The sequence below is a fragment of the Paramormyrops kingsleyae genome, chromosome 3 (assembly GCF_048594095.1).
Source record: "Paramormyrops kingsleyae isolate MSU_618 chromosome 3, PKINGS_0.4, whole genome shotgun sequence".
NCBI classification, from domain to species: Eukaryota; Metazoa; Chordata; class Actinopteri; order Osteoglossiformes; family Mormyridae; genus Paramormyrops; species Paramormyrops kingsleyae.
The window spans coordinates 35,707,939-35,730,329 of record NC_132799.1 but is presented as its reverse complement, the minus strand read 5'-3'; the positions used below and the strand labels follow the sequence as shown (position 1 = coordinate 35,730,329).

General features: G+C 48.4%; 1 protein-coding gene across 4 annotated transcripts in view; it reads right to left on the bottom strand.

Moving 5' to 3' along the window:
* The window catches only part of itpr2 (inositol 1,4,5-trisphosphate receptor, type 2), an 88,596-nt gene that overhangs the window by 50,104 nt on the left and 16,101 nt on the right, over positions 1 to 22,391 (bottom strand). For 2 of the 4 annotated variants that reach the window (XM_023815257.2, XM_023815259.2), the window contains exons 9-31: positions 22,227 to 22,322; positions 20,534 to 20,578; positions 18,956 to 19,107; positions 18,300 to 18,399; positions 17,765 to 17,925; positions 15,801 to 15,942; positions 15,227 to 15,385; positions 14,447 to 14,619; positions 13,734 to 13,853; positions 13,121 to 13,303; positions 12,714 to 12,965; positions 9,196 to 9,343; positions 8,645 to 8,792; positions 7,573 to 7,766; positions 6,225 to 6,348; positions 5,944 to 6,001; positions 5,296 to 5,461; positions 3,399 to 3,554; positions 3,083 to 3,172; positions 2,643 to 2,768; positions 2,067 to 2,189; positions 1,177 to 1,377; positions 490 to 741 (exon numbers count right to left, since the gene is read on the bottom strand). In XM_023815257.2, coding sequence (XP_023671025.2) covers positions 490 to 741; positions 1,177 to 1,377; positions 2,067 to 2,189; positions 2,643 to 2,768; positions 3,083 to 3,172; positions 3,399 to 3,554; positions 5,296 to 5,461; positions 5,944 to 6,001; positions 6,225 to 6,348; positions 7,573 to 7,766; positions 8,645 to 8,792; positions 9,196 to 9,343; positions 12,714 to 12,965; positions 13,121 to 13,303; positions 13,734 to 13,853; positions 14,447 to 14,619; positions 15,227 to 15,385; positions 15,801 to 15,942; positions 17,765 to 17,925; positions 18,300 to 18,399; positions 18,956 to 19,107; positions 20,534 to 20,578; positions 22,227 to 22,322 — 3,369 coding nt within the window. The remainder of the gene's footprint in view (positions 1 to 489; positions 742 to 1,176; positions 1,378 to 2,066; positions 2,190 to 2,642; positions 2,769 to 3,082; positions 3,173 to 3,398; positions 3,555 to 5,295; positions 5,462 to 5,943; positions 6,002 to 6,224; positions 6,349 to 7,572; positions 7,767 to 8,644; positions 8,793 to 9,195; positions 9,344 to 12,713; positions 12,966 to 13,120; positions 13,304 to 13,733; positions 13,854 to 14,446; positions 14,620 to 15,226; positions 15,386 to 15,800; positions 15,943 to 17,764; positions 17,926 to 18,299; positions 18,400 to 18,955; positions 19,108 to 20,533; positions 20,579 to 22,226; positions 22,323 to 22,391) is intronic. The other 2 variants (XM_023815258.2, XM_023815260.2) reach the window with 1 other exon arrangement.

Below are 22,391 nucleotides of genomic sequence, written 5' to 3'. Positions count from 1 at the left end.
TCTTCAGAGCAAACATTTCACATAAAAATGACTATTGAGGTATTTCCATGCACTTGACATATAACCATCATCATTTCAACCAGCGTGTCCTGCAATGGACTGGTATGACCATCCAGTATGGCCGTGAGAAAGGTTCCTGGTTCACCATGGCTAGACAAGCTGTGAGACAGACATACAGACAGATAGACAGACAGAGATCAAATAGATAGATCAAATAGATCAGATATATAAATCAGATAGATCATATAGACGGAGGGATGGAATGGATGGATGGACAGACAGACAGACAGAAAACACCTATTAAATACGGCCAAGGTAAACTGATGACAGCCGACGTCCCATCCAGAGCGTCCCCTGCCTTGCGCCCTGTGGTTCCCGGGATGGACTCCATGTGCAAGGTGACCCTCTACCGGATAAGCAGTCATGGAAGCCGGATGAACAGATGGACGGACAGCTCCGACCCCCATGGCCTTCCGCGCGGGGTCTCACCTCGGGGGTGCAGTCATCATGCGTGACCACTTTGACGATGTCGTCGAGGGGCAGCAGCGAGTTGCACTTGAGCTCGGTGTAGACGTTTTTGCCCTCGGTGCAGGCGGCCAGCAGCTCCACCAGCGTGTTGTGGTAGGCCAGCGCCCCGTTCTCATCCACGCGCTCGCGCTCCGAGCACATCATCTGCAGCAGCACAGGGAAGGAAGCCCTGTCGTTGTAGAAGACCAGCACGTCCTCGCCGCCGTTCACCAGCTGTGGAGAGAGCGGCACAACGGGCAGAGCTGAGGCACAAAAGCCTAAGGCAGATGTGTAGCTTGGCTGGGGCAGATAGCTAATTAGCCTCATTTCTGTAACACATACAAACTTCAGCTCAACAAACCTTTCAAATCGACAATGATTAAACAGTGTAGCAAAACTTCAATACAATGTTAAAACAATGAATATTTAGTCAACATTAGCCTGTGCTGGACAAGTCATGAGAATGGGTAGAACATTAATTAGTAGCTGTCTGGTACATTTTTTTAAATAAGGAGCATTAACTGTTAACCGGCACTGTTAACTAGTTTCCAGGAACAATCAAACATTTGTCCCGACTGTATTTATGGGACAGTAGCTGGAAACACTGGTAACACAAGGTAAGAACATGCAAAATATCATCCTCGCATTCTGAACGTCACGCCGACTCACCTCCGTCATGACCTTGTCCTGGCACTTCTTGACGTACTTGCCGTCAGCCTTGACGATGGTCTGCAGGAAGCGCAGGTACTGCACGCGGCGGCCGTGCGTCTCGATGCAGTGCACGAAGTGATGCACCACGCGGTCGCTGATCTCGCTGCACAGGTGGTAATTGTTCATGAAGATGTGCCTCATGGTCTCTGCCTCCAGGAGCTGGATCGCGGGGGAGGGGGGGGGGGGGGTCAACACATATTCATTAGTGCTGACCTTAGCCGTGGGAGAATCTGGGTTTCTACCCCTACGGTGCCCAGAGAGGCACAGAAATCGCAGCCACTGTAAGTCTCTAAGCTTCTTCTCTCCCATCACTAAGTGACCTCATCCTGACCATGATAAGTCCTGTAGTCATCTCCTATACAGTACCTTCTGTGTTCATTTATCAACACGTTTGGTGGTGGTTTTATTGCGGGGAATGCCCCGCCCTGCCCTCATCAGCAAAATCTATCACGGGTATGTACTGTATGTGTTGAAAGCCTAGGCAAAACTCCAGAATTGATTCTTAATCACAGTCCAGCCTAGGTTATCAATAATATATAATAATCAATATCAATAATTCATAGTAAAAATAAAACAATCCATTCAAATACTTCAAATGGAATTACTATGCGAGTCCGTCTTGCTTTGCTACAAAAAGATGAATCTACATAAGGGTATAAGGGTGAGCAGGTTCATTCCGCAAATCTGGCTCCCGGAAAGTGCCGGCAAAGAGCTGCCAATCCAGAGGCCTGTTTTCCGGAGAGTCACTTGACGTCGAAGCACGGGGGTGAGACGGAAAAGCTTGGACCGGGGAGGGTGCTGCCCGCTCTCGATCCTGCAGATGGCGGCAGTGGGGGAGGGACACTCACCCCGGGGGTGAGGAAGAGGTTGAGATGCTTGTGCAACAGGGCCTGGTTCTGCGGGTTGCCACGGCAGAAGTTCTGCAGGAAGGCGTGCGCCAGGGTCATGATCTCGTTCATCTTCTCGTCGGTCTGCAGAGGCAGGCAGGTTGCCGTGGTGAGCACACATTCTCGCAGGTGACCTTCCCTACTGCAGCACTGTACTAAGCAAACCTATCAGACTCTTAAAGGTGCAGAACCTTTTTATCATCACATACAGAAATAACACGGTGTATGATTTATAGAATTATTTTAATGTCTTACTATTGCATTAAAGCGTTATTGATTTATATATTTTTCCTCCCATCTCAGTCACAGACGTCTTGTAAATATTTAGCAGTTTCTAAGTTGTGCTCGGCGTTCCGGCTGTGTCCCTTCCTACCAGGCTGGAGGAGTCGGTTCTGGACAGAGTGTGCCTAGAGCCCTGACAAAATGTGGTACAGACACAGATGGCATAGGGGCTGCGGATCGAAAGGCAAAGCTATGGCTACTGAGACGCGCGGATGCCCTCCACCGAAGACTCGGGATCGGGCCGGCTCTGGGCACCTTCTCATAGGGTATCTGCAGCAGGTCCAGCACCACGGTGTGGGCGCCCATGTTCTTCAGCAGCCTCTGCTGCTGCACTGGGCTCTTCTTGCTGGGAGAGCACAGCTTGCTGAGGCAGAGCAGGATCTGCGGTCCCAGAAAAACAGGGGTAAGCCATGGGAACGGGCTGCAGCTCTCTGCCGCGGGACGCCAGAACGGGTCGGATAACTGATAACGAACCTCTTGTTAGACTCTATAGAAAAGGAACTGGGTATTACATTATTCATTACAACCAGAAGTGAAAGTAAAACAGCCCTTATTATGTACAACTTATTAAACAGTGTTGTTTGCCTCATTGAACATGGACAAGGTAAATCTAATCCAATCCACTGGGAGCAAGGAGAATTTAATGGGACTTCTGAGATTGCTATCTTTGAGATATTATAGTAAGTGCTGCTCACTTCTTTGATTATAGTGTAGTTGTTAGCTCTGTTGCTGTCGATCTGAGGTTTCCCATCTTGCGCTGGACTCAAAATACCAACCTCCTGTAACTGACAAGACAATTCACAGATAGCTACCTTTATTCTTAATTATCGTTAATTAAAAGGTACTGTTGATTAAAGTTATTAATTTGAATATATCATGGGATGTATAAACTATCAACTGTCAATCTTTATCAGTTCTGAACAATTAAAGTATAAAATGTACACATGGGAACATAAAGAAATAGCAGTGACCCTTGGTGCACCTCTCATGTACAGACTGTAGGGGGCGCACCTCTAGCATCTGTTCCTTGCTCTGCTCCTCATTGCCGTAGCTCCCGCTCTTCTCCACCCAGAGCTCAGACTTCTCCACCGTCAGCCGCAGCTTATCCAGGCCCTCCTTGATCTGCTTGTAGTTCTCCACGTCCTGGCTGGACACTAACAGCTGGACCTGCGGTGACAGCGTGACACACGGATGACCATGCGGGAGGTCGCAAGTGCGCGGTGTGGTGATGCAGCGGTAGGACTGGCGGACGACACCATCAACTACACCTACTGAAAAGCTCAAGAAAAACGCACATAAGCTCTATAAATGTCTAACTAATGAACATCATTACAGAAGATTACCTTGAAGAAGACCATTAAGAATGTCATTAGCATAGAATTGTTGTTAGGAATGACTATATGAGAAAATCGTATTTGAATGAGTGAGTCACATCCTTCACCAGTACTGTAGTAATTTATGGTGCGTTTTGAAATGTAATGTACAGTCCTCAAGTCCGTTTCCACCCATTTTTCCATCGAAAATGCTTTCATTAGTGTTGTCAGGCATTGGGGGGGTGGGGGTTGTAAACATTGTGGATGCAATGAAAATCCGCAGCTTAGTTTAGCCAGACATCAGCAAGACCCACTGCGATGAGCTGACGGACGACGAGAACCTCTCAGGAACTCCTGAAGATGAGCAGCTCAAGCAGGATCTACAATTCATGCATCATATCATATAGTACGTCACAAATAAGACAAAACTACCAAGAACAAATGCTCAAAGTGCCTGGCCTTCAGAGTCTCCGCAAACCACAGTGATCCTACCTATGTACTCTACAGAGGTCAAGTGGGGTGAGAAGGGGTGGGGGGACTCCTATTAACTTCCTTTGCAAGACTTTAATAAAACCATCCCATTACGAGCTGTAGAAATAGCGCAAGGCAGCCACCGGCCTTTGAATCACCCTGGCTTCCAGCGAGCCGGTCCTCACACAATCACTGAGGCTAGCCCGGCCCTCTTCGGGGACAGCCACCACCTCGCCGGGAAAACAACGAGGTGTCACACTGATTTCTCGCTCTCACTTATTCGCCGCTATTTTCCGGGATAAATGGAGACTCGCTAAAACCACTTATTACAGCCAACATTCAAAGGGAAACAGAGTGACTTAATTTGAACATCATATTCCACTAGGTATCTGGCCATTAAAATCCCATTTAGTACACTAATGGAGAATGCCACCTCAGTCCGGGATTAAAATCCAAAGTACCAGCAACGTTCCCACTCGGTGAGGGAGGCACAAGCTACAGGCAACAGCTTTGATATTTGGAGGAGGGACAAGTCAATAATTAAAATTGAAAGGCATATTTATTGGGGGAGGGGTGAATGAATCCAAATGAAATATTGAGGAGAGGACTAGGGGTTGATGTTCAGTGGATGAATGGCGATTCTAAGCGATTTTACAACATTGTTTGCACACGTTTAAACAGGTGAAGTCCTGTTGTTCCTTAATGTCAGAGGTGGAGATTTCAGGTCCAGAGAGTACAAATCCAGACCAAGATTTTGCTTCAACCAACCAGTTGATTGTGACTCTTTATACTCAACTGATTGGTTGAAACAAAATCTTGGTCTGGATTTGTACTCTATGGACCTGAAATCTCCATCAATTCTCCAAAGAATTGCAGGATGACTGACGTGTCTAAACGGCCCTTAGTGTGTGGTTGAACATGTGACCTGTGACAGAGCGACATCCCTTCCGGGATGTTCCGGGAAGATATTCTGCAATGTGAACATAATGGATCAGTAGATGATCACAGAAATTATTGACAAGTCATTGCACGCAGCTCAAAGGCTAAGCCTTCGTTAGACAGCAGTTAAAATGCACCAATCCCCATTTGATCCCAATACCCAGGGCCAGTCCTGGCTTGCGCACCTGTTTGAAAGCCTGCAGGACCTCAGCTCTCTGGCTGAAGTGCTTGAAGAGCAGCTGAAGGGCACCAGACACCAGCGGGGCGTAGTCCTGCATGATGAGGTGGATGAGGACCCTCAGGAAGGTCCGGCCACCCTCATCGTCCAACTCCACAGCACTCTTCTCCTCGCTGGGGGCCCAAAAACCAGGAGCCCAGGGGAACACAAGTTAGCCCAACACTCCTTTGAGCAGATGCATCCAAGTGCAGCCACACACGTTACTACAACAACAGTTTACTGAAGCCAACATTAAGACAAATAAGCAAAATTCGACTAGCATTTTACAGAGATCTTCAGCCGCAATTTTGGTTCCACGTTCGTGCATCATGATTCCTGCTGGCTACATAACAGTCACACTCAAGTCTGCATGTCTACACCTCTGTCCCAATCTGTTACCATTCTGTGCCAGTAAGACACAAAAAAATAATTTCTCAATACAGTTTTTATGTTTTTTCTTCCTATGCAGAGCTCCAATACCTGTATAATTCCACAGGTCTTGGCAATGGCAGATATTGTAGGGGACGTCCCTAATCAAGTAGATCCCAAAAACGTGATCACAAATTCTGCATCTCATGTTGCTTCTACCACAAAAAGTACCCCTTGGATTACCCACCTTCCAGCAAACATGGTCTCCGCCTGGGCTGCAATACCATCGAAGTCGGGGTCGGACACTATGGGAGAGCAGATCAAGGCAGGTCACACTGAGCTGGGCGCTCGGATTCTCGGGGAAACCGGTGCCTCTCAGAGGTAATTAAGTCAGAAAGGCTGCTGTGGGCTGCTGGCTCCAAGGCCACTTCGGAGGGGCTCGCCAACCACATTCAATATTTGTCAAATTAATGCGATCGACAAGGAAGGCAAATTGGAGCGATTCACGGTGCATAAAGTGTGCCTCACCAGGCATGGGGGTGGCGTCCGTCATGGACATGGATGGGTCAGCCAATGAGGTCTCTCCAAACTCCTTCTTGTAGATTGACAGCAGGAAGGTGATCCTATAGTCCAGGCGAACGCTGAGAATAAACTTTAGAGCGAGTTTTTTGTTAGACAGAGCTCAAACCCAACCTGACAGTGGTATTAAACAGATTTGCTTCTCTACTGATTTGTAACTACATTAAGAGTCTTTTCAAAGAACATCTGAATGCACGGTACAGTTAGTTCTTTCTTTGAAATCTACAAATGGTCACAAAGACCCAGTTCAGGATTCTTATACTTTATTAGGAAGGTTGGTTTGTAATTAGTGTTTATTGATGCAAATAAATTAACCACCCGGTGGGAATGTACTGCTAAATTCAACCATGAGGTTAAACAGCAACAATACTGAGAACAAATGAACCCTTTTTGTGTTTATAAACAGCGATGATGGTTGTTGTGGGCGGAGCCTAACCGGTGGCAGAAAGAGAGTTCTGCAGTAGTCAAAGTCACATATCAGGGACATGGATGATCCAGACACCTTCTCCAAGCACAGGACAGGTTGTCTTACATTAATAAGCTAATACTTAGCGATGGGGTGAGGTTTCCTGACTCGTGCTCACTGTCGAGTCAGTGGGTCAAGGATCCAACAAAATGGCCAAGGTTACAGCGAACAGACATCTTCCTGTACCTTATGAAAAAGCCCAGTGTCTATTCAAAAGAAAGACTCAAGCATACAAATCTCTAGACGCATCTGGTCGTGTCCAGGACATCCAATACAGAGATTTGTCGAATGATTTTTGTGTATTACAGACCACGGTACTGCCAAGTCAGTGGCAAGGACATAAACTACACGTCAAACAATTGTAGACTGATGGCAAACTGCACTTGCATGGCTGAGTAAGTATTAACTCTTTTTCACTGTAAATCACTAGAACTCCTGCAGCTATTACTACCTAGGTGTTATGAAAAAATGTTATTTCATGCTGCAGCTGTAGGGCTAATACAGTATGCCTTATATGAATTACATATGTAATTATTATGTGTGTTTATTACTTGCATAAACAATTGTTTATTTTTTATTTTTATATGGAAAAAGGTTATTTACATGATATAAATTAAGACCATCTTTTTTTGCATTCCTATTCTGACATCCAATGGCACAAGACATTTTTTTTTTTCCTTATTCTGCATTTTCCTCCACTTCCTCCAATGTTTTTCTGCCCGCCACAATGTGCGCGCAACTGCAGTGACGTAACAGTGACGTCCACTCCAAACTGATCTATAACTAAGGCGTGGATGTACTGACTCCTGTCCACCTATAGGGGGCGCTCACCTGGAGGATCTCAATAATCTTGAGCTTGGTGTCCATGACCGTGACATTTTCACTGTCGGCCAAGCAAGAAGGCACATTGTGCAGCAGGCCGTTCTGGGCGTCGGGGAGGTTCTGGGAAAGGATCGGCCCCCGGCTCAGCACCATCTGGGTCATCATCTCGCCGACGTCGTGGATGGTGCGGATCACATTGTTACCTGGCGGAGAATCGAGGGAGGCGGGAGGAAAGAAAAAAAATAAAGACATGGCAACTGCCGCTCTACTGCTCACAGAAAATGTTGTGATGTGACATGATTCTGTGATGAGATGGTTCAGAAGGGGGGGGGTTGCACCCTGAAGGAAACCACGAGCAGCAACATAATGACTGCTACAGTAGTAACGTGACATACAGGTTACTGCTGTTGCTAAGATGGGGGTTTTATTTTAAACGTTTATAAACATAGCATCTAATAAAGCTCTTTGTAGATCCATTCTGATTCACAAATAAACGATCCGCTCCTGACGAACACCTACCAGAATTTAATTTACATATATTAAGATTTATATTTGTTTAAGAGACACTTTAATCCCAAGCAACATACAAGTGATGATCAGAGAACAGGGTCAGTGTCCCAGGCTTAAGGACCTTGCTCAAGGGCTCAGCGGTAGTATGATTACATAACCGGCCGTGGGATTCGAACCCACAAACCTCGAGACATGGGCGCAGATCCCTAAGCCGCTGAGCCACACCCTGCCCCACACAACCAATATGATGAGTAAAGACCCTTATCCAAAGTGAGTGACAGCTCAGTCCTGCATCTTTGCACATCAATACAGACGCTTGTTCTGCTTTTTCTGTTTATAGTCTGTATATTTTATATTGTTTTATCTTATTTTTTTCTGTATTTGTATCCTTCCTAACTTTTTCCTTTCTTACACCGGCAAGGATAGTCTGCCGATATTGTTGTACCTTGTGCAATAACAAAGGCATTCATTCCTCCATTCATTCATTCATTCATTCGTCTTTCCAGAAGCGTCTCTCTGAAGTAGAGCGATCAGACTTGATGATGGCTCCAGCCTTGGTCCCCTAACCTACCTCCCTCTAGGCCCTTGCTCAGTTTGCCCATGTAGGTGAGCGGTTGCTGCACAATGTCCAGAATGGCCAGCAGCGTCCGGGTCAGCCTCAGCAGCTCGCTGAAGCTGTAGAAGCCGAAGTAGACGAGGTTGCGCGCCAGGTGCACCACCTGCAGGCGAGGAGTCGATCAGAGGTCAGCGCAGTCCGCTCTGGCGGCCCGTGCCAGCAGGGAAGTTTACACCTGCCATCGCATACTGGACGCAACCAGGAGACACGCGGATGGCGAAGAGTTTCATCTGCACGGCAAGCCGAACATATTAAATGCAATGTTGCAATGAAATTCAGTCGGCGTTTCTAAACGTTTGAAAATACATTCACCAAGTGGTCTGTCTGAGGGGAAAAAACGATCTATTGCGAGATTCTGAGAGCCAGACAGCTCCGCCCCCCTCACAAGGTGTTTATTTTCATTCCTTTTACGTTAATAAAGCAGAAGTCTCCCCAGAAACACCACCTGTACCATGAATCATGCCCGCTTTCTCGTCTCTTTATCTTTCCTTTCTTTTAAACTTTACCTCCAACGTTAACTCATTCTTCTCCTCATTTGCGAACGGATAGTGCGAGTTGACGACTTCTTTAAGGTACTCCTCCACGAACTCCATGGTTGGGGTGAATGTCCTCTTCATATCCTCCCGTGTGGCATTGGAGAACTCGTATTCGTACCTTAAGGGCACAGGGACAAAGGCTTTGGTACGTGCACGTTTCTCAGGTAGGGATGCAGGCATTTACAGAGACAGGCACTGCGCTCCGAACACCAGCATCAAGGAGACAGCAGGATTAGCGACAAAGAGGAAACTGGTTCGTACAAACCGTGGTAACTAACTAATGTGGAAAGCTAAAGCGCAGTAAAATGCAGATGCTTCATAGATTTCTATGCCATTCTGGGACAAAACACCAATCTAGGCTCACCAGTCTCCACACAGGCAGAAATACTGGTAAGCTTCACATGGACAAAAACAGCAGGTATGACTCTGGGTTAAGCACTGGGATATGGTCTGCTGGTTCAAAACCCAAGAAGAAGCCTGCTGTTGGACTCTCTGGTGTGTCAACTCAACCAGGATTAACTGGGCTGAGAGCTATGCCAGCCGATGCAGATTAACATGCTGGCAGAGAGACTGAGATGCTAATTATGCGATGAATGTTTTCAGCGGCGACCCGAGGGTCGGTCAGTGTAAAACAGAGACACAGAGCACGGTTGGCAGAGGGGCCCCCGGTGCCGCGAGAGTTAACGGGCGCGCGGCTTATCGGAGAACGCTGGCGGTGCGATGAGTCACCGGCACGGCGTGCGGCGGGAGTCGCTCGGGCTCATGGCTCACGCGGCACAGCCGTCACACTCCGGCTGGCCTCATGCTGAGCCCACAGAAAGCTCGCAGCGTGAGCCGCTGAATGGATGGGGGGGGGGGGGGGGGGAGTGCATTCAGGACAACAGCACTCGGCGGTCAAACCCCCCCCAAGATATCCACTGCGGATTCTCAGATGTATGCTGCACACGTATCGCCAATTAAGGACCCGCTCGTACACAGTCACCCGAGACAGGCATCGAGTGGCATCTGAACTCCATCCCCGGGCTAAATCAGTCCTGAGCTTTGCCCCACAGGCCGCACGGCACTCCAGGTAAGAACTCCAAGGCCGAAGAGCCGAACCAGGCCACAGGAATCACGGCAAACAGACCCCCTGGCCAAAAGTGTGTGGCCCTCAGGATAAAGGAAGGCCGCCGCAGACAATCCCAAGTGGCAGCTTGCTGCCATGGAAATGAGATGAAATATTCATATTGTTAAGAAAACAGATGTGTATCGGCAGCACCCTGCCCAAGGGGGTCTTGCTGACCCCAACATCAAGCACCACTTCCTGGCTAAGGGCCAAAGCCACCGTAGAATTACAAGTACAAGGCAGAGTCCTTCACCACATAAGGTAAAATAAGCATTATTATGACCCATGACTGAAATCTGATTTGGATGCATTGGACAACAAGATAAACACACTATGTGAAATAAAAACACAACCTTCAACATTAACACTTCCCACACCACCATCATCACCCACACCTACATCACCCAGACCGTCATCATCACCACCCACACCTACATCACCCAGACCGTCATCATCATCACCCACACCTACATCACCCAGACCGTCAGCATCATCACCCACACCTACATCACCCAGACCGTCAGCATCATCACCCACACCTACATCACCCAGACCGTCATCATCATCACCCACACCTACATCACCCAGACCGTCAGCATCATCACCCACACCTACATAACCCAGACCGTCATCATCATCACCCACACCTACATCACCCAGACCGTCATCATCATCACCCACACCTACATCACCCAGACTGTCATCATCATCACCCACACCTACATCACCCAGACCGTCATCATCATCACCCACACCTACATCACCCAGACCGTCATCATCATCACCCACACCTACATCACCCAGACCGTCATCATCATCACCCACACCTACATCACCCAGACCGTCATCATCATCACCCACACCTACATCACCCAGACCGTCATCATCGCCCACACCTACATCACCCAGACCGTCAGCATCATCACCCACACCTACATCACCCAGACCGTCATCATCATCACCCACACCTACATCACCCAGACCGTCATCATCATCACCCACACCTACATCACCCAGACCGTCATCATCATCACCCACACCTACATCACCCAGACCGTCATCATCATCACCCACACCTACATCACCCAGACCGTCAGCATCATCACCCACACCTACATCACCCAGACCATCAGCATCATCACCCACACCTACGTCATCCAGACTGTGATCATCATCACCCACACCTACATCACCCACACCTACATCACCCAGACCGTCATCATCATCACCCACACCTACGTCACCCAGACTGTGATCATCATCACCCACACCTACGTCACCCAGACCGTCATCATCATCACCCACACCTACGTCACCCAGACCGTCATCATCATCACCCACACCTACATCACCCAGACCGTCATCATCATCACCCACACCTACGTCACCCAGACTGTGATCATCATCACCCACACCTACATCACCCAGACCGTCAGCATCATCACCCACACCTACATCAGCCAGACCATCAGCATCATCACCCACACCTACGTCATCCAGACTATCAGCATCATCACCCACACCTACGTCATCCAGACTGTGATCATCATCACCCACACCTACATCACCCAGACCGTCATCATCATCACCCACACCTACATCACCCAGACCGTCAGCATCATCACCCACACCTACATCACCCAGACCGTCATCATCATCACCCACACCTACATCACCCAGACCGTCATCATCATCACCCACACCTACATCACCCAGACCGTCATCATCATCACCCACACCTACATCACCCAGACCGTCATCATCATCACCCACACCTACATCACCCAGACCGTCAGCATCATCACCCACACCTACATCACCCAGACTGTGATCATCATCACCCACACCTACGTCATCCAGACTGTGATCATCATCACCCACACCTACATCACCCAGACCGTCATCATCATCACCCACACCTACGTCACCCAGACTGTGATCATCATCACCCACACCTACGTCACCCAGACCTTCATCATCATCACCCACACCTACATCACCCAGACCGTCATCATCATCACCCACACCTAAATCACCCAGACCGTCATCATCATCACCCACACCTACGTCACCCAGACTGTGATCATCACCACCCACACCTACATCACCCAGACCGTCATCATCATCACCCACACCTACATCACCCAGACCATCAGCATCATCACCCACACCTACGTCATCCAGACTGTGATCATCATCACCCACACCTACATCACCCAGACCATCAGCATCATCACCATCACTCACATCTTCATCATTACCCACACACCATCATCATCCACACCTACATCATCACCATCATCCAGACCTTCATCACAACCACCACTCACACCACCATCACCCACAGCTTCAGCCACCCACTGCCGAGACTGTCAGCCCTTACTCCTGGATGGTGACGTGGGTGGGAATCTCCATCCACAGGCGGGCGTAGCGCACGGGCACCACGGCCTCCTGAGGGTCGCGATCCACGTGCATGTGCAGCATGAGACGGCAGAAGGCGGCGCGCAGGTTGTAGGGCAGCATGTCGTCGAACATGCAGCGCAGGATCAGGTCCACCGGCAGCTGGCTGGACACCTGGTTGATGGCCAGATACTGCCGGTCCAAGCACATTTTGGCAAAGAGGTTCAGCTGGTATCTGCAAGAAGGAAGGAAGCGAGCGGCACCCGGCGTCACTGCTAGGCCCGTGGGAAATTCATGACAAATTCGGTACCTAGAAAGATTTCACCGCAAAACCAACAGGGGGCACTGAAATTCTACCATCTCTGTGGGACCAAGGGCCGGCACGGGCACCTGTAGTAGGTGATGATGTCCATGTCCATCTTGTGGTTGATCTTGGCGTCCTGCGCTAGGTGGCGGATGGACTTGCCGTGCGGCTCCTTGTGGCTGTCGATCCAGTAGAGCCATACCTCCTCCTCCTCCCCCTCGTCCTGCTGAAGCACGTTCTCCAGATTGGTGTCTGATTGGGTGATCAGCCTGGGAGGGGGCAGGGAGGAAGCGGCGTGAGTCTTGACAAGACCACCGGGGATGAGAGACTTCTAATTTGTTTGTTAAAAAAATACAAGTAATTCATTCAGCATTAAAACCACAAGATGCTGTATAACATGCTGTCATGTTCATCCATAATGCATATGACACATTTGATACTTTAAAAAAAAAAGCTTTGTACTATGGGTCAATCGAGCTGGGCAGGTGCTATATAAGCTGAACTCTTCACGGCTTCACATTCATTGCTCATGCAAATACCTTCAGCCGCTACAGTCAATGATGTCACTTATAGGGAGATCTGAGTCGACTGCAGCAGAGATCAATTGCTCAGATCCAGGGCTCCATGATGACTTTGCTTAGGACAACCCCTTGACCCCCCCCCTCCCCGAGGCCAACAAAATAGGACAACGAAACTCACTTGGTCTGGATGAGGATGTCCGCGTTGGAGGGGTTGAGCACAAATTTGCAGATGAGCTCCTGGGTGACGGGAATGGCTGTCTTATTGGACACACACAGATCTGACAGGTAGTCCAGGAACCTGAGACGAAGAGGAAAGGGGTAACGATTCCACACACCGCATCTCTAACTGTGACGCTTTCAGCATAAATAATTATACACCTGCTCTTTTCCTCGTTGGTGCCAACAGGTGACTTCTTGATTGCACTTCAAGTGCATGTTTGTCAGAAAACAATGTCAATGCCTGAACGTCGTCAAACCAAAGCTAACAGCCTGAATTCTGCCCTCTGTGTGAAATGTTGGCAGGAAAGTATTCATATCAGCGTTGAGCACTTAACCCTTAACCCTGAAAAAACGCTCCAGGGTCAATGTATAAATGGCTAACCCTGTGGTCTTACGGCAAGCTTCACTGTCACCTGTTTAAGAGTGTACATTTTATAGGCGAACAAGACGGGACGTGCAAAAACTAAAGAATCCCTATGTACTCATACTTGTACAAATGGTTAACAGACCATCATAAAACAAATTCTGTCCATAGCAAAAAGCCTTTCAAGAAAAAAAATAAACAACCCATGTTTGCTAATTGCTCGAATGAGAACACAATGGCCTGCTTGCATATGTCACTTTTGGACAGAAGGGGGCGCCAGAGGCAGCTCCAGCGGACAGCCTGCGGACCTAGGTTCCCGGTTCCGGCGCAGTAGGCTGACAAAGGTCTCGATCTCCTTAGCCGTGATGTGCTTCTCCAGCAGCTTGCGGTTGTTGTGGAGCAGGGCCGTTATGGTATCCTCGGCTAGGATCTCGTAGCCAATCTGGGACTGCATGATGGAGAACTTCTTTGCGATGTATTCCTGGTGAGGAGGAAGGAGTCCGGGCCGTTAGACACAACATAAGGTTGCCTGTCAGGAAAAACTGCGGCTTTGAGATTGACGCGGTAAAAAAAAAAAATAACAATAAAACACTAAAGCAGCCCCAAAACCAAGCAACACAGAGCTCAACTGCCGTGCTGGACAAGGCCTGCAGGAGACTGTAAACAGCATCACCGCATTAACCTGTAAACTCTCCCGCCAGCAGAAAGACCAGCTATTTTTAACATCCTATTCATCAGCGACGTGCGGATTAATTTAATTAACCGTGGAACTCTAGGGAAACAAAATTAAGCCCAAAACGAAGTCCTTGTTGCATGTTTCATATAGATTTGTTTTTTTTACTGTTTTGGCTATATTATTCCCCTGATACATAAATAAAATTATATGAATTAATAATGCAGGTTTTTCAGCTCACTGCTGTAAAGAAAGCACACACACAGATACACAATGTGTAAAAATAGAGAATGTCAGCATATCACAAACTTGGGCAGATGTGATGCTATTGATATGTTACATAAATAAATCCCTCCCCTTCAGCACAGCAGCCCTCTGATTGGACCTCGGGGATCACGTGACCCTGTGTCCTTGCCTGGTTCTTTCTATAGTCCTGCTGTGAGTGTCGAAGCACCCGGTAGCAGAGCCTCAGCATGTACTTGAAGGGGGCGTAGCGCTGGTCACCCAGGTCCTCCAGTTTCAGCATGGGGCCGTCGGTCCGGTCCGTGAAGGGGGCCTTAAGTATGCCGAAGACCTATTGGGGGGGAGGGGGGGGGGAATGCTGAAGTGTCTCCACATTCAAAGCCATTTTTCTGAACTCATTTATCTAGTTACAGGTCGTGGGAGTCAAACTGTAAAGGAGGTGGGTCCAAGCAACTAGAGGCTATGGGAACAAGATATCTGACTGGTTGGTCCTACCTCTTCTAGTTGCTTCGACCCACTTCCTTTACAAACATCCAAATGGTCTCCCAGAGACTGCATTTCACATCTCTACAATAAATGTTATCACGGTTGACTTAACCATTAACAGTTTAGAAAGCACAGGGTACCTTCCACGGTTCAGCAAAGAGATAATGCAGCATTTCTCCAGCAGCAATATGTCTGCCTTCACCGATTTGCTAGCTGGAGCACATGAGCACTAATGCATGCTGGGTAATGCATGTGCCCACCTGAGCCAGGATGTTCTGCTCCCTCATCAGCTTCTGCCTCTCCCGGTCGGGCTTGCTGATCACCACGGAAAGCACGTCTTGGCTGTTGTTGGAGACGCCCGCCACGAAGAAGATCAGGTCCTCCAGAAGCTTGGTGATGAACCTAACGTCGCCAGCATAGGGTGACTTACTTACAGCGTCCATGATCTCATACCTCTGCTCTCGTATTCCATATTCACCAACTGCTCTTCACATGGATACACGGCAAGTGTTTGATTAACACCATTCATTATGGGCGACACGTGACTGAAAGAAAATAGGATTATACAATAGTTTGTCTAAGGTACCGTAAACGTCAAGCTACCGAAAATGTTGGCCAGATTCAATCGTTTATTTGCGCGTAATACAGAAAGTACAGCATTATTTGCAGAGCTGTGGTACTCAAGTGTGGTCCACATATGAATCGTCACCCGCTAGGGTGAATTTTTACTCGGACTTGACTCAAACACTCATGACTCAAAAAAACCTTCCAGAGTCCATAGTACAGGGGTGGTCAGTCTTATCTAGAAAGGGCCGTTGGGTATGCAGGTTTTCATTGCAACTCCCTAATTTGATTACTAATTATAGAGCTTTTCCACTGCCTCCAAGAACTGAGCCATAACTGAGCCATAACTACTGTTGATTAGTTACCTGAGAGTACTAATTGGTATAGACCAGCAGGCACTTCAGAGTATTACAGAAACAACAATACTAGTCGTATGAGTCTAGGTCCAACTGAGTCTAGTAGATAATAGACAAAAGACAGAAGCCTACCTTACCAGCAGAGAGGAAACTCAAGACAGAGCTTAAAGCACATAGAAATGAGTTTCTATAAAAGACACCCACTGAAAGGAAGCACGCTGTGAGGTGCAAATATTGCAAATCATCGATTACTGAGGTGGTTGGCACAACTTTCAATTTCTGCTGACATCTGGAACTGCAAACTCAGTTTGTCGAGCTTCAATGACTGGCCTGGGGAGCAGCTAAAATTTGTTTTACACAGAACCCCAGCGACAGCTATCCAACTAGCTAGCCGACATCTTTTTAATAATGCTTATTGTTGTAACTTCATTAATGCCCGTGTCCAAAATTCTCTTTTCCACATCACCAATTCGGGTCTCCAGAGAGACACAGCTTTCAGTGAAGTTTGGGGTCAGACCACATATCTGGCACAGGTACCCCACATCGTGCACGTTTAAGCTATAAAATGCTCACAGCACATGTGTTTCTCAAAAGAATCATGTCATAGTTGTTGTATAGAGAGTCCCAATCACAGATATTTTACATAGTGTGTTACATAGAAGATCTGCCACAGAACGCTGTGTGTACTTCTTAGAAAATTACGAAAATGCTTAATTTAACATTTTGTTAAATGAAAAAGCCTTTGATACTCTGTATCATTTTAATCATATTCCTTGTTTCCAGAACCAACTGTAAACGTTCAGCACAACACAGTCAGGTTACAGTGATATTGGTAATCTTAACTGACTGGATGGATGGATGGATGGATAGATAGATAGATAGATAGATGGATAGATGGATAGATGGATAGATAGATAGATAGATAGAAACACACCTCTAGTGCATCTATTACATTTGACAAATCATTAATTTCTTAGTTGTTGGCCATTTTAAATAAATTATTTAAATATAAAAAATTGAGGTATAGTATATGTTTAGTGTTCAATTTACAGCTTTTCAATGTCGATTCATAGTCTAGAATTGAACTTGTGTTTCTCTGCACTTGGACTCCGGTGATGGACCTGGTCTCGTCTGAGACACACCCCCCTACTGGACTTGATCTTGAGTCCAACTTGAGTGGTGGTGACTCGGACTCGACGGGTCGTGACTCAGACACGGCATTGGTGAGCTGTAAGGATCACCCAGTGAATAAGGAACCTGCTGGACGGCCACACTGCACACGGCCCGGGTGCGAGAGCAGTTACCTCCTTTCATTCAGAGAGATGTTGCTCTCCTGAAGCTTCCTCACGGTGGACTCCAGCACCTTATTGGCGTCGTTGGCGAAGTCCAGATCCCTCACCTCAGACAGGGGCACGGAGACAATGGCAAATGCCTCCTTGTCCTCCTTTTTAGGGCAGGTGCCGATCTTTGGGAGTAGCGAGGCGACAGAAGCAGACCGTTACCATAGCGAGGTTCCTCCACCCATTTCACAGGTAGCACATAATCATCACAAAACAGGACTCCGTGGAACTCACAGCATTTTCCAAAAAGCCAAATGTGTGACCTGTTATTAAACTGAAAATAAGGTTAGCACATCAGTAGAACTACTAGTGCGAGTGTAATTCATTTCCCAATAAACAGATTACGCCAAATAAATGAGACGTCATTTTCACTGCTTTAATTAACTACGTAATCTGTGCTTAGGCTAACAGAGGGGTATAAGGGGGGATTGGGCAAAACCAGAGGGCTTATTAGTGACAGCAAGTGGGCGTGGCCAGAGGAGGTCACATGGGCGCCGACCTTCAGCATGACGGGCCGCTCCTCCTCAGTGTCAATGGGGACATTGGTGCTGGTCACCCAGGTGTTGGTACATAGGTGCCTCAGCCTCACGTAGGAGTTCCTGGAAGGAGAGGCAAACTCAGCTCATCTTGCCAAGTGTTTGAAGACAACGATAAAGGAAGGGACGTCGGGGCAGGAGCCTAACATAAAAAAATCTGGAGCTAAAACACCTACACACCTTCATATGCGCTCTTCAGCACTCAGAGTGAAAAATTATATTTTATTTACATGGCCTGTCAGTCTGTAATAGTCTATATATAATTGAAGACAATCTCAGGGAGAGAGTCAACAAAACCACAGAGAATTTCAATCTAATTACAGAGACAGCTGTAGGACAGCTCCAGGGACCAGAGTCACCAGCCCGGGGCACTGCGCGCCCCTGAAATGCAGCACCCCGCTTAGACTCCACTCAATAACTGCCACCCCCAATGGGAGACTGCAGTTTCCCGGGCCAGAGTGGGCGGAGCCACAACATCAAATGACGTTTTGACCAACTTAGGGCTCTGCGGTTAAATGGTTAATGCTTATTGGACGGACCGCTGGCTATAGGATAGGTGTCAGGCTATTTGGGAATGTGGGACGGCTGGGGGGGGGGCTGGATGATGCCGGCTGCAGACCTGGGCACCAGGCAGTCGGCTCTTTGAAGCGTGGTGGCGTCCAGCTCAAACAGCGAGGCGATGTCATTGCCGTGGGGCACCGAGACCAGCGTATAGGCGATCTTTTCTGCGGCCGGCCGCTTCTTCTTCGAGGCTGGGGTGTCGGCATCCGTCTGGGGGAGAGGACCCACAGGGTGTCACCTGGCACCACAGAGATGTCTGGGAGCTACGCGTGACTGCAAGCAGACACAGGTTACACGTACCACGCGCACGTGAGCGCTCAGACCCTCGATCACAGGCAGGGTCTCTTACAAAGACACACACGCAGCCTCTCGCCGCCTCAGTCACACACAGATCAGACATCTCTCCGCCTGGCTGAGCCAGTAAGCTCGCAGGGGACTGCAGAGATCCAAATCCCTTTCCTCTGCATCTGCAGTGAGCGGAGCCGGCTTGCTCTCAGAGGACAGCTCATCCCCCCTCCCTCCCCAACGCTGGAGGGAGAAACCCAGAGCTCGGAATTGCTTCACATGGCACAAGTATCCAAACAACATTCACGTGAAAAGTTTGACATTCGTGCGACAGGGCGTTACACGAGCATAACACAAGCACTATCGGAGGGCACGCAATCACTAATTTTGGCCGACTTGGGAGCAGAGGCGTGCGCTATGAGATGCTAACCGATTTAAATATTCTCTTACTGCGGAAATTAAAACGGAGCACGATTAGGACCAAGCATGGCTGTTCGCTCTTAGCTGAAGGGGGCTAACATTTAGCCGGGTAAGATGGCGGAGAGCGAGGCAGAGTATTAATTAAGCGCTCGTCTATATTCACCTGTGAAGGCCAGAGTGCTCATAATTGGGGGAGCTTAGCCCAGCATTATGTAAAACACTACGGAGGTGATTCGTCATCACTGCTAATTTGCTCCCGCCCGCCGGCGCCGGTGCCCTTCGTAGGACTCGTTAAGTGGCACTGCGGTAAAAAGCCCGGCGAGACGCCGACGCCCAGAACCCGGACGGGTTTCGCCGAGAAGGCAGCAGCTGGGAATACAGACCGCAGAGGAGGAACCGTCTAATTGCTACAGATATGAAAGGTTAATAATCAGCAGCCCCAAACCTCTCTCCTCTTTCTCCCTGTTGCCCCCCCCCCCCCGTCTTGTTCCCCGTTCTCCCTTCCTTGCTCCATCTCTCTCCTCATCTCTGCTCCTTCTCTGTCTACATCTCCCACCCTCTCTCGCTCACTCTCACGTTCGACCCCTCCCTCCCCCCTCCCCGAGTGGGTGACTCTTTCCGGGGGCTCGTGCAGACAGCACGTTCTCCCGCTCTCCTGGGTGCCCCCAGACGCAGACGTTATGTAAGAAGTCCCGTCTGCGGCGCAGCCGCTGCGGCCCTCGCAGAATACTAATACGTCAGCGCGGGGGGAGTGAGGGAGGGAGGGGCTCTCCGTCGGGGGAGCTGTGCTGCCCGCTGCCTCCGCCTTCATGCGAGAGAGAGTGGGAGTCTGCGCCGTTGCATAACTCAGGTGCGGCAGGCGCTGACGGGCAGGGAGCCTCCGCAGAACCGGAGAACCGACGGATCCGAGGGCCTGCTGGCCGGGACTCACCACTGTGCTGGGCTCCGTGCCTTCGTCCCGGTACTCCGGATTCACCTGCACAGAAAAGGCACTTTTAAACACAGAATACCATCCCTGACATTCCTTTCAAAGCGAAATCCTGTAAGATTTAGGATTTAAGTTTAAACTAATTGAAATTTAAAAAGAACCCGGCAAAGAATTAGTTACCCTTCAGATTAGAGCTTCTAGACAGCAGCACATAAGAGCAGTGAGCTGTGAGCTTACACTTAACACTGCACTGCTGATTTTAGTTACCCATGACTGCTCCACTTCGACTTCCGAAATCAAACTTCAATTTAAAGTTTCTAAACAGTGTGTACTAAACAAAGAAGCCAACAGTCTAAGAGTAAAATTAGGGGCCTGTCGGCTCATTCTCTGGCAGTCAACAGACAAAGCATTTCCATGTGAACACTGCCCTCTGCTGGTAGTCTCACATCGTGCATCTCACTCCCATTTCAATAGTGTGGGAGTTTTTTTTTTTTTGGAGGGGGGGGGGGGTTTGGAGGGGAGGTCACTTCAAGGACATCTGTGATCATGACGTCACACATTTTGTATTTCAAATAAATAACGCTGAATTGTCGAGAAATACTAAGCATTTAAGCCAGGCTCCATGCTCCATTGCTTTGATTTAAAAGAAAAACCACAGGACTGCTGAGTTTTGGATTCCATGTAAAACCACTGGAACTGCAAATACAGTGATGGCAGACAAGCCCGCTCTGTACCAAGAGCCAAAACCTGCCATGAGGATTAAAAAAACTATTATAATACATACATAAGACATGTCCTCATAAGTGGATTAAACACGTGTCTGGTAGTAAATTCCACATTTCAGCAGATTTGCCAGGCGATATGACGCTTTGGGCACAACATCTGCAATTACACGCTTACTGCAATGTGACTTTGCGGTCAAACAGGTAACTCTGAGAGCACAGGGACAGCCACGCAGGCACACGAGGATGGAACAGACAGAGAGAGGTATTTCACAGTGCATGTAGCGGTTATTAAGGGTTAGAAGACACACAGATGTGTCACCCCGCCCCTCGAACTGGTCTGTTCTGTTCCGATTAGGCCATCGACCTGGTAATTGGTGCCTATATGTTCATACCTGCAGAGAACAAGTCAGTTCCCCCACTACCATGCCAGGAAGGAGATTGCCAAATGAGGCTAATCCATTTTTATTACAGGAACATGCAGCAGTGTGTGAACAATAAGACAGCTTCAAACACAGATATAACTGTAGTGTATAACTGTAGATATGAAACAGAAAACGCATCTCCATTTGGGATGGGGATGCAGAGTTGTCACTGACAGACTATTGGAGGGCACACCATGACGAACACGAGAACGAGCCAATCGTCCAAAAGCCGCTTACATCATCGGTTTGGCAGCGCAGTTGCAAGCTTCACGAGAAGCGGGCCACACCATTCACGAGAACTTATGAGGAGCTGTTAATTATTGAGTAATGGAGACAATTAATTAATGTATGACACTTCACTGGAACAAGAGCTTTATATCATCTAACACTTGTCTCACGAAGTCCTTACAGGACGTACTACGACGTATTTCTCGGCGCGACGTGACATGAACCATCCGAGACCCTGTTCCAGAAAGACCTTCTGGCTGGGTCAGAGGTCAGAGAGTAGGGAAGCCGTGGAAGCATAACTGAATCCGGGCCGTTCCTCACCTCGGCAGCCAGGTAGTTCCCCGTTGCCAGGTGTTTGAAGCGGAAGAGGCTGTTCCACTGGCCTGCCCCCCCTCTGCAGGGATCATACTGCACGACCTGCAGAAGAAAAGGTCACAGCTGACGGCTATAAAGAAGCAGGTACAGCAAACAAACACTTTCCAACAT